Source organism: Coffea arabica, chromosome 2e (genome assembly GCF_036785885.1).
Source record: "Coffea arabica cultivar ET-39 chromosome 2e, Coffea Arabica ET-39 HiFi, whole genome shotgun sequence".
In the NCBI taxonomy this organism is placed as follows: Eukaryota; Viridiplantae; Streptophyta; class Magnoliopsida; order Gentianales; family Rubiaceae; genus Coffea; species Coffea arabica.
Genome location: NC_092313.1, coordinates 70345467 through 70356248, shown reverse-complemented (window position 1 = coordinate 70356248; position 10782 = coordinate 70345467). Strand labels below are relative to the sequence as shown.

Below are 10782 nucleotides of genomic sequence, written 5' to 3'. Positions count from 1 at the left end.
AAAGGAAAAAAAAAGAGCAAGAGAGAACAAAAGTCGTTTTACGTACACGTGGGCAGACGTAATCTCTTCGATCCTTTTCTACGCGCACATTTGCACATTTTTCTCAATTTCATCAATTTTTCTTTTTTTTTTGGTGACTTTTTTTTTTGGTTGTTGTTTCCTTTATAATTTAAGTGAGTGAGAGTATACACTTCATTTTCATTGATGATTCTCTTCTTTCTTTGCTCCCCAATTTTCACCAGAGATCCACCAATGTCCATACTTTCGAAACTCAACTCTACAAATTTAACCTAATTTTCTCTCTCCCCAGCTTCCAATTCAAGAAAAATTTATCGCCATTTCATCGAGCACTCTACATAATTTTGTAATTTAGGTTTTATTTATGTTGAATCGGATCCAGAATCCCCGATTTTTGCTTCAGGTCAGAGGACAAATATAGGGCTTTTTGAGGGTTTTTAGTTCTAGTTGGTTGGAAGAAGTTGGAGTGAGAAATTGGAAAATTTTATTGGGGAAGTTTGGGGTTAAGCTTGTAATTGAAGTTTCAATTAGGGTTTATTGGGGCGTTTCCTTTTTGCATGTATCAATTATAGGTGGGGGTCCTCTGCTTCCGTGGAGGATCCCGTGAAAAAAGTTTTTCCTTTATCGGTTGTTTGAAAATTTTGATGTTGTAATGTGCATGGAGTGATTCTAAAGGGGGATATAGTATTTTTTCCCTTCTAATTATTTTTGGGACTGAAAGAATTTACTGGGAGTTCTGTTGCTAGAGGGAAAATGTTTGGGGGAGGTGGAGGCAATGGACTGACTAACAGTAGGGGTGCTGGAGGTGGAGATACAATTTTGATACCAACAAGGTTTGTGTGGCCGCATGGTGGAAGGAGGGTGTTTGTGAGTGGTTCTTTCACCAGGTGAGGCAGTTCAATTGATGGGATTTTGATTTTAATTTGATCCCTTTTTGCTATTGGTATCATAGTTTATATTCTGGCATTTGTAATTTATGCATACTTGATTTAATGACTGCTTTTCAAAGAATCTAAAAGCTTGTATTTTGGCATTTGTAATTACTTCAATTTATTCCTCCTGATTATAGTAATACGGAGTAACTCTTTCCTAGAAGATATATCTTATTACCCGCTTATCAAAAGTATTCAGTGTGGCATTACGGTTACCATCTGTTTTCAATAGATCTAAAAGTTTGCTCATAATTAATTACTTGAACTAATAGCTCATGATTATGGCGGTAATAACTCTTTTCCACAAGCTGTAGGTTTTTCCTATTACAGTTATTAATCTTAATTTTGAAAATTTTCCATCTACTATTCGTAACTTTGAAATCATTTTATATGGTTAAGAGTTGACATTAAGACACAAAAAAAGATAACAGTGCTTTTCTCTTAAGTTGGGAATGGTGTGGATTATTGACATTTTGTCAATGTACAGGTGGACAAATCACATACCAATGTCACCAATGGAGGGTTGCCCAACAGTGTTTCAGGTTGTTTATAACTTGACACCAGGATATCACCAGGTCAGTCTAGTGTCTGATCAATATACACATAAATGGAATGCTGATGTTTTCCATTTGATTACAATTTCAAGCTTGATTTTATGTTTTATGGCCTTTTCCCAAGCCTTTTCCCAAGCATGGTAATCATGTTTAACGGCCAATTCAGAAAGAGCTGACTGGTTTCATAATGCACGGTCTTATTGACACATGTTATGCGATCTATTCATCATGAATATTCTTTTTCTATCTTAAAGTGCAATTGGTCAAGTACTAAGTTGTAGATGTGACATCTGTGAATTCCCTTTTATTGTGGCCTTTCCATTTGTTGACATTTGTCTGGTGATGATCAATTCATAGGCTGTTGTTTTGCTGATTTTTTTGGCATAATTCATACTCTTGCATTGCTGTCAGACACCAACATGTATGAGGATTTTGTGTGTGATAGACTGAAATTCAGTTTATTGAGAAGAAAAGGGAAGAGAAAAGAATTGTAGGAAGTCATAATGAAATGCACCTAAAAAAGCATATTTATTGAATTGCGGCCAAAAAGAACGTATTATTTTTTATATTCTAGGGAGAAAAGTAGTTCCGCTAGATTTAAATGATAAAACAAGTGAATCTCCCCATTCTTGAAGAAAAAGATACCTACCAGAACACGTATTTTGCATGAAAATGAAAGTATGGTTAAGGTGAACAATGGTCTTGAGAGAATTTATTACAATATTGGTGGGATGCAAAGCACTGTGAAAGAAACTATTAGAGAGGCTTTGCCATGTTGAAGTAGCTGCAGCTAGTGTTCATCACTGTTTTAGGGTTTGAGCTCATTATTTTTACTTGATTGAGAAATAAGAATGGTCAAGCAAATATTTTATGAAGATGACAACGTAATTAAGTGTGAAGCAGTTTACTAAAACTTCTTGGTTGAACTTTTAACTTGAAGATCGTTTTACCTAAGGCTGATGATAGGCTACTTTCCTTTGTAAGAGCAAAAATGCTAGTTTAGTAGCCCTTTCTTCTCCCAAGGTGTCAAAAGGTTTTGTGAATCCACCTCAAAGAAAGTCTACCACTGTATCCATTAGGCACATGGTGAAGCCAACAAAAACATCTGAATCCTGTATCTGATAAACTAGTGGCAACTCTTGCATATTGTGGATTAACTTGTAATTGTGGCTTCATCGTGTTTCACTATCATTTTACCTCAGTGTCAATGCCACAAAAAAAAAAAAGGTGACTTGTCACAGTTTAGTGGGTCTTGATCTTTATATTTGATATTTCTGGAAGTGATAATATGTTTCTTCTTAATCTTGTACAGTTTAAATTCTTTGTTGATGGGGAATGGCGCCATGATGAGCACCAACCATTCGTAAGCGGAAATTATGGAGTTGTGAACACTATTTTCTTGCCCAGTGAATCTGACATGGTTCCTACATTTTTTAGCCCTGAGATGCCTGGAAGATCTAATATGGATGTTGATAATGATCCTTTTCTTCGTGTGGTAAGAACCCTTTCGTAATGGTTTGATCACATATTAGATGCCTGTCTTCCCTTCTTCGCTCTGGTTAGTGCTAGTTCTGTGGTCAGCTTAATTATACAATAAGATCATGATGAATCACTGTAACCATATTGCATCTCATAGACTCTAAAAACAATATCTTCTGTAGTTTTTTGGCATGTAAAAACAGTTTCAAGAGAATATGAAATGGTAATATTTGGTAAGTTATACAGAAAGTGAATTTTCGTATTATTGTTCCTTTTGATATTGTCCCAGCATTGCTCTCTCTCTCTCATATGATTTATACATATCAAAATAGTCAATGTAGGGGTTTGTGGTTGTGTGCAGTAACTTTCAGCTTTGATAGACTTTTATGCTTTTTTGGCGATAGTAGTTTGACAATGTGAGGTAACACCCTGCAGGAAAGAGTTCCAACTATAACACAGAATGATATAGAGCTATCTAGGCATCGAATATCAATGTTCTTGGCAATGCACAATGCTTATGAGCTGCTTCCTGATTCTGGCAAGGTTTGGATGTTGAACCTCTTACGCTAGATGCTTTATTTTGCAAATTGTGAAGTCAAGACCAGAGGGTTGTGCAGTTTCAGTGTTTGACCTCAATTTCCTTTTAGGTCATTGCTTTGGATGTCAATTTACCAGTGAAGCAAGCATTTCACATTCTTTATGAGCAGGTAAGTTTCATATTAGGAATGGTTGCCTGTTGAAGTTAGTTAGATACTTGAACTTGCATAATCTGAAGTTCCAATAGCTTTCTTTTGTCTGGAGACTTGCAACTGTTTGAGGTACTAGTAATGCTCATCGGCATGGTAATATATTTGTCCATGCATGTGCATGTTGGTTCTTTCCCATAATTTACAAGGAAATTTGTACTCTTGTTGCAAGAGTATGCCTAAGTGCCTAACATTTCCAACTATGCTAAATACAATGTACCAAACTTTAGGCAGAAGGAAGAGTGGTTTAGTAACAGGATGGTGAGAATTTAAGATGCATGTAACCATATAATACTGTAAAAGTTAAGATCAATCGGTTCGGCCAAATAACTATAAATTGCATTCAGTTAATTGATTTGTTAAGTTTGTTGGGTACATCAGATCAGATTGGCAAGAGACAATAAGACTACTTTGTGCAACCTCCTTTTTTTTTTGCAGCCAAACATTGTTTTTGAATTGCTATATCTTCATACCTTTCTGTTATTGATTCCCTGGTATGATTGAAATTGTGACAGGGAATCTCTGTTGCTCCATTATGGGACTTCCGCAATGGTCAGTTTGTTGGTGTTCTCAGCGCATTGGACTTCATTATGATTCTTCAAGAGGTATTGGTTCTTCTTTTTTTTCCCCCTTCTTGTTCCTAGTTTTTATTTTTGTCATTGTTCAAGAAGATTAAAAATGTACTAATGATGCTAGAAAGCTTGGCTACAAATGAAAACTTGCTTGAAATTCTTTTGTGTAATAATTTACTACATGAGGAGGCATTAAGTTCATTTTGTTGTTACAGCAGTTGAGGTATCTTCAATCTCCGAAGGCGATCAAATTTATTTCCTTATTTCCACCTTTTATCTAGTTTGTTATTGACTTTCATAGGACATATTTTCCCTACACATGTAGTAAATATATCTTTTCTTGGTTTTAAATGTTATTGATTTTTTTTTTTTGACTTCATTCCTTTCAGTAGTACAAACCATGGTATTGAAACTTGTCCTGTGTCTCCGTTCTTACTGATATTTTTTCTTGTCTGATTTCATTTTTCTTTTTGGGAATCGCTTTATGCTTTATGTTCCATTCCCCTCTAAGCTTCATAAATGTGTTATTGGATCATATACAGCTTGGAAATCATGGATCCAATCTGACAGAGGAAGAGCTAGAAACACACAGTATATCAGCATGGAAAGAGGGAAAGTTGCATCTTATGAGGCAAATTGATGGAAACTTGCGACCATATCGGAGACGCTTGGTGCATGTAAGAAAAATCCTTTATGATCTGATCACTGCATGGGCAACTAGTTGAGTTTGATCATATTTTCTCTGTGTGTCTTATTCATCTCGGTTCTCATGTGGGAACTATGGACTCCAATTATTGATTTTTTCAGGAATGATCAACATGCTTATTTATTGAAATGGTCTAAGTAAAAGATTCCCTTTCTTTAACGCTTTGTTTCCTTGATTCAATCGTCAATGTTGAGAATCTAATTCTAAAGAAAGGAATTTTGACTTTAGTCTTGTTTGATCATAAATTCAGTTTCTGCATTTTTATGCATTTTGAGCTGGAAGCCGTCAAGTTTGAAGACTATTGATCCTTCTTACTATTACAATGAAAATCTTGTGGTGGCTGCTTTGGTCATTTCACCAGGATGTTTATGATTAATATCTGCTTATTTTCTAGCTTGCTTCCTATTGATTAGAGCTAGGACTTCTTTTTGGCTTTGATAGAAATAACACACTCATACAGACACACATGCACACACACACGTGTAGGCATTTATATATAGATGAATACACATGCATGTATTTAGGTCAGATTTCTCTTGGCTTTGATGATTGCTAGTTGTTCTTGCTCTACATGTTCTTATCAAATTTACATTTCATGCAATGTGCAGGCTGGGCCTTATGATTCTTTAAAAGATGTGGCTGTCAAAATTCTGGAAAACAAAGTTACAACAGTTCCCATTATTCACTCTTCTTCACAGGATGGTTCATTTCCTCAACTTCTCCATTTGGCTTCTCTATCTGGAATACTAAAATGTAAGTTATTAAATAATGTTTTGAGACAGGGCATGTCTTCTGTAACTAATTAGTGGAACAAATTTAGGTATTTGCCGACATTTTAGACATTCTTCCAGTTCCTTGCCTATTCTTCAGCAACCGATTTCTTCATTTCCTTTGGGTTCTTGGGTACCTAAAATTGGTGATTCCGATGGAAAGCCATTGGCAATGCTGAGTTCAAATGCATCACTTAATGCTGCCTTGTCTTTGCTAGTTCAAGGTGACTCCCTTTGTTCAACTGGATGTTGTGATTTTACTTAATTTGATTGAAGCAGTTCTTTGGCCAGATATTAATTTTTAAAGGGCTCTAATTTCTGTCACTCTTGATGTTTTGCTTCGGGTTACCATACTGCTCTTTGATAATTATTGATATTTATTTCTGACCATATAGAGCCCTTCTAAGATCAAACAGCAGCAGGAGCTTTAGGGACTTGGTCTAATTACTAGTTTCTTTTTTGCTTTTTGAAAAGAATGACCGTTCCAGTTGTTTCTGGTGCATGCGGTCATTTCACCAATTTTCTTAGTTAGTTTATCTTGTGATGCCAGTTTTCTGGTTTGATTCTATGCATTCTCTGGTTAATGTCTTTGTTGTGTAAGTTGAACTTTGTCTAGAGAAACTTATTTACTGATAAATAAGGTTTATCCTTCTCTCATATCTTTTAAAACGTCAGTTTCACCTAATTCATACTAAATATTTTATATTGTTCATATGAATATTATTCTGATCATACCCCATTTATGTTGCAGCTGAAGTTAGTTCAATACCTATAGTGGATGAGAATGACTCCTTGCAGGATGTATATTGCCGTAGGTAATCTTTTGATTTTCAAAACAGTATCTCCAGAATATTCCCTCCCATCTACTGTAATTGACATGGTTTGACTATCTATATCTTTGGATCTTTTTTTTAAAATAATATTCTGTAATAATTTATTGACTTTTGGAGTGATCAACTTAGAGAAAATAGAAATTGGGCACAATAGTACTAAATGATAATTTTGAGGTCCTAAAACACTTATTGAATGATTATACTATTCAATAAGCTTAAGTGAGGTGATTATAGAAGAAAAGCTTATACACAGTCTAGCGATCCAAAAAGTCAAAGCACAACAATGATTTGGAAGCAGGATGTCTTCTATTGTGTTGTTTTTTATTATAATGTTCTTGATTCCTATAGTTCCTAATATAGGTGCTCTGCCTTTTGCTTCTTTTTGTAATAGTGATATAACTGCTTTGGCGAAAGACAGAGCATATGCACAGATTCAGCTCAATGAATTGAGTATTCAAGAGGTAATTGCTAAATGAATTTGTGCACTGCAGGACTCAACTTGTTTTTCTTGTATTCGTTGAGAAATTTGTTTTCTAAATGTCTGGGAATCTTATGTTGTCAATGAGTAAGGAATGACATTGTCCTGTAAGAGAATAGAAGGAAACTAATGGAATGAGACTCCATTTATTCTCTACAAGCATTTCACTTTAATTAAATTCAAGGCTGGACAGAGTGGTTGTAACTAAGGAGGGTGTTTTTCATATCAGAGGATATGATTTTCTCCTTGAAGAGATGTGTACGTGATTTATTGGGATGCTAGTCCTAATAGAATTTAAGAAAATTTGGAAATTAAAGTTAATAGTGTTTGACAGAAATAGTGCAGTATTCTTTTGAGGGGAATTGTACAAAACTTGCTATAGAATCTCTTTGCTTTGTAGTCTTTTGGAGAGTGGGACCTGCAAAAACCTTAATTTAGAATGCTTAATATTCTTCTGGTCTAAAAATTCATGGCTTTCTTGTGGATTATACCTGATGATTGATTGTGTTATACAACTGAAATATATTCAACTTAGAAGGCTGTAGAGTTTGAATTTCCTAGTTTTTGTTGCACTCCTTCTAAATTGCTGGGAAATAACTTTTCTTGATAACCAGAGTTGTGCTTTTGTTTTTAATTATTTTATTTTTAGTTATTCCTTTCTCCAAAAGGAAGTCCTCTGGGTCTGTAAAAATGGGTTCTTCTCCATGACATCTGTCTTTACTGTGAAGATTTAATTGACATCTGGTGCCTGCGGAGTGGGCTTATCTTTTAATCATTAACATCATTTTACAGCAGAGGATGTGGGATGAATATCTTTTACTCATGAACAGCTTTACATATTCGCACGAGTTGCCAAGCATTTTAATAAAAAATTTCTTTTGGTTTTGACCTGTTATGCATGTCCATGCCCGTATGGCTGTAGTATTGAAGTCCTTTGTTAACAACACAAGTGGATTTTTTTAGCAAGGCTGCATATAATAATAATATGTATGACCTTGGGAAACTGTTGCCATTGTCTGTAAGGGAGTATCTACTGTGTAGAAACTAGAATGAGGGATAGGAAATTCCTGTGTGGAGAACCCTTTGCAGAAAGTCGGGGATAGGGGGTTTCAGCTGATATACTGCTTTTATAAAATGTTTGTATTTTTTTTTTTAATTATAAATCATCATGAACGGGTTTATGTCCTTTGCAATGTGCAAAAAATTTTGTTCATAATGAAAAAGAACTGCATGCAGTATTAAAAGTTATCAATCTGTAAGACATCTTTGATTAATGCACTTGAAAGTTGAAATCTTGCTCCAAGCTGACAAGAAAATAGATGTCATCTTTCCCTTGATATTTACTGCTTCCTGTTGTTTATTATACTTGTATTATGGTATTCGACGGGCAGTAGTGTTCTAGGAAGTTTTAATTGAAAAAAAGTTCAGTGCGTATTTGTCACGCAATCATGTTTTTTGGTCCTTTTCTTTGGCTTGCACATATAGGCATTGCAACTGGGCCAAGATGCGAATGCTCCTTACAATGGGCAGAGATGCCAGATGTGTTTGCCATCTGATCCATTGCATAAGGTGATGGAGCGGCTAGCACTTCCTGGTAATTTTCTTTTTTTCTTATTTATGGTGGCTGAATGTATAAAAGCTTACAGGGTATGAATAACTGGTTGGACTAGCGTTATCTCATTCTTATGTTTCAGTGGATTATACCAGTGCAAGTTCTGCATTTAGGACATGCTAGTCATCTATATGAATTTTAATTCATGTTGTCTATCCAATATGACTTTTTGCTATTTTGATCCAGTTTCCTTGTTTCCGCCCTTGTTCTATTCCCAGCATTTAGTTTTAGGGTGCTTTAATCAGAGTCATAGGCAAGTTTATTTTTGAAACAACCATTTGTTATGCATAGACTCCAGTACTTCAAGGTGATAAACATTCACTCACTTCCTGTTGCGCACTTGCAGGGGTGAGGAGACTTGTCATAGTGGAGGCTGGTAGCAAGCGTGTAGAAGGGATTATTTCATTGAGTGATGTGTTCAAGTTTTTGCTTGATTAGCCAACTAGACAAATGTCTGGCAAGGGTACTTTGTGCTAAGTAGTCATTACTTACTTAGAGCAAGTATAGCAGCTCTGCTATGGTTGGAAGTTGCTTGATGCAATTGTGGTTGTCATATATATTTTTAGCGTCTCTCTAGGTGCGCTCAAACTTTGAGCTTCACCTCTTTTAGGATACAAGACCGGTAGAAAGGAAAAAGAAAGAGAAAATTTCTGTAAATTTAGAGGACCCATTTTTCTTCACACCTTTATGTTCTAATTGTTTTCAAGCCTACCATTTACTTCTCCTTATTTTTAGCTATATATCTGCGAGAAGTTCCTTTGTCCTTGTTGTGGTTTTATTTGCATTTTTGCAAACTTGTCTGCGGAGAGAATGTAAAGCAGCATTATCTCTAGCAGAACTCAGATTGGCAGGTATTTGAGTCATAGCCATAGGCTTGAAAGTTTGTTTTCTTTGTGCCCCCAACCTAACTGGGAAGAAAGGGGGAAAACACAGAAAAGATACTCTGATTAGCCAAAGATTGATAGATAGAACACTTCATTTTTGCCTCATTTGGTTCCATTTTCGTTTCAAGTTTTATCTTTGCTCATTCCATCTTTTGAAGCAAAATTGTCCGCTTGAGAAGCTGAAAGTATTTCTGAAACTTGTTTCACGTCAGAGAAATAGCGCTTGGACTGCTCAGAATCCTCAGATGTTGTAATGCACCAACAAAAAAAATGGAAAAAAAAAAAAAAAAGGCTTCTTAGCTTCGATTACAGTCAAGTGAGAATCTCAACCTTCAGATTGAATGGGTAGTTAATAGAACAGTTGCCCTCTTAATTGGGCTAATTCTTTAAATTATTGGTAAAAAAAAATTCGTCAATTGTTAGTTTGATGCAATCTGTTCTTAAATTAGCCAGTATGGTAGTAGGGGGCAAAAATTTATATATATATCCAGCAAGCAAAACATAATTTGCTTCTTTTTTCTTACATTTAGATCCAAAGATTTAATTATGTTCTTGTGTTTTATTTTTTTCGCTTTTCAAGTACATCAATTTAGTAAGCTAGATCTTTTGACAAAAAAAAAAATTTAGTAAGCTAGATGAGGTATTCTGCGTCGGGAGCCATGGGATGGACATCATGGGGCCTCCTACGAAATTGAAGTCTTATGAGGGCAAACATCACACAAACGCCCTTGATAAGAAAGTATGTAAAACAGGGTTGATTGTTCTCAAAAAAAAAAAAAAAAAAAAAAAAGGAGGGTTGATTGTAAAATGAAAATACTTATATATATAGACAAATTAGTACCATTGGATAAGAATTTGCAGGGTAATGAACTATCCACCTGCCAAGGAGTTTCTGCCTGGCGCCTGCAAAAATTAAAAGTATTGCACGGTCGTTCCTTTTTTTTTTTTTTTTTTCATAATAAAAGACACCCCCGGCGCCGCCTTAGCATGGCAGGGGACAAAGGTTTTTTTTTAAACAATGGATTGGCACTATTAACACGGCAATGCCTCACTTTATAAAAAAAGAAAGTTGCCTTTTGTCGTGGTTAGTCAGTATGGCAGGTATAGTTTAGAAATATGATTGTGTCATATCAACAATTGATGGATTTTTTTAATCAATATTCTAAGGAATTAGCCCCTTAATTGCAAAGATTTGTAA

The 10782-nt window shown here is 35.3% G+C and overlaps 1 protein-coding gene across 1 annotated transcript; it reads left to right on the top strand.

Annotated features, from left to right (window-relative positions):
- LOC113732844 (sucrose nonfermenting 4-like protein) lies at positions 1 to 9463 on the top strand. Its single transcript, XM_027258844.2, has 13 exons — positions 1 to 905; positions 1438 to 1525; positions 2817 to 2999; positions 3419 to 3526; positions 3631 to 3690; positions 4245 to 4334; positions 4844 to 4978; positions 5616 to 5760; positions 5828 to 6001; positions 6529 to 6592; positions 7002 to 7071; positions 8574 to 8682; positions 9047 to 9463. Exons 1-13 carry the CDS (start codon positions 772 to 774, stop codon positions 9136 to 9138), a joined length of 1452 nt encoding a protein of 483 aa, XP_027114645.1. The 5' UTR covers positions 1 to 771; the 3' UTR covers positions 9139 to 9463.
- Positions 9464 to 10782: the final 1319 nt, after the last annotated feature.